Raw genomic sequence first — 1,268 nt, forward strand, 5'->3', positions numbered from 1 at the left:
GGGAGCCAGGGCCCCAGGGGCTTGGTTATTTCATCATGCTAAGATGAACCCTTCCCTGGGGTGCCTGTCTCTCTCCACAAAAGGGAAATGCTCCAGAAAGATAGTCATGATAACTCGTTCAGACTTAAATGCCTGCTGTTCAGATGACAGAAGCTCCATGAGATAAATTTAATCTCTCTTGTCCATCATTAAACAGTGAAGCAAAATGTTTTGAGAGAAAGTGAGAGCAAGCTGGCAGGACAATTTGAAGACTATCCTATGGGTTCAGTTAAACACAGAGGGTAGCTGCCTTCTACCCGTGTTCAGGAAAAATAAGTGTGTGAATGAAGCTCTACTTTGGAGCAAGAGTCAAGTAAAACTTTTCTTTACCAGCTCTGATGCACTTTGCGTGAGTGAAAGCAGAAGAGAAGCTCTGGAGGCAAAGTGAGTAGTGAAGGAACGAGCTGGGAGTTGGGGGGCTTTGCCTCTGGGTCAGATCTGCTGCAGGATGTAAATGTTTGATGTGCTGACCCAGTTCAGCTTCGGTCTGTAATGCACAAGCTGGGGGGGGTGGCGGGGTTAACAACGAATGCAGGCTTCACAACAACCATTTCAGTGCACCAGGAAGGGCTTGGGTTCAGGTTTCAGTTTTAGGGTCATAGGGCTGAAAAGCAAATTCCATTTTGTTGGCACCTTCTCCCTGAACTGCCCTGTTCCCAGTATCTTCTGATGCTCCTGGGCTCATATTTTAGCTCTATACAATACAGCGTACTTGGCATTATCAAGAGAAAGCTATTCAAATAGAACAGAGTAGCTCAAAGATAAATATTTCCTAAAGGCATCTTCATTGCTCCTTCTGTAAGTTGTTGAGGTCTTTTATCTCTGCTAATACTGCCTGGAGCTCCTGTCAGAACAAGACCAGGACATACCAGGTAATTATGTCAAGGTGTCCAGCCTGAGACAAACAGGGACCGAGCAGCTAGAATACAAACAGGCCCATAGATGAGGGCCTTGGCATGCGAGGTCTGTTTGCCCATGTGGAACGGATCTAATTTGGGGCAGGTCTCTGCCAGTGCCCTGGCTGCACCTTCTGTGGCAGCCTGTGTATAGACACTGCTTGGAGGAGTGATGCCGCAATCCGCCTCCCTCCACCTTCCTGTGACACATTAGGAACCTGCACAAGCCCTGCTGTCCCCGCGCTTTCCCTTGGCACCCGCTGTGTTTGGAGATGAGCAGCGAGGCTGTCGCTGCATGGGCAGGAGGGAAAGCAGCTGCAAAGGAATGCCAAT

The 1,268-nt window shown here is 48.7% G+C and overlaps 1 protein-coding gene across 1 annotated transcript in view; it reads left to right on the forward strand.

Annotated features, from left to right (window-relative positions):
* Positions 1-493: 493 nt before the first annotated feature.
* The window catches only part of ARHGEF4 (Rho guanine nucleotide exchange factor (GEF) 4), a 13,935-nt gene continuing 13,160 nt past the window's right edge, over positions 494-1,268 (forward strand). The window contains exon 1 of the mRNA XM_010021864.1: positions 494-502. Coding sequence (XP_010020166.1) covers positions 494-502 — 9 coding nt within the window. The remainder of the gene's footprint in view (positions 503-1,268) is intronic.

Source organism: Nestor notabilis, unplaced genomic scaffold, assembly GCF_000696875.1.
Source record: "Nestor notabilis isolate BGI_N333 unplaced genomic scaffold, ASM69687v1 scaffold12079, whole genome shotgun sequence".
NCBI lineage: Eukaryota > Metazoa > Chordata > Aves > Psittaciformes > Psittacidae > Nestor > Nestor notabilis.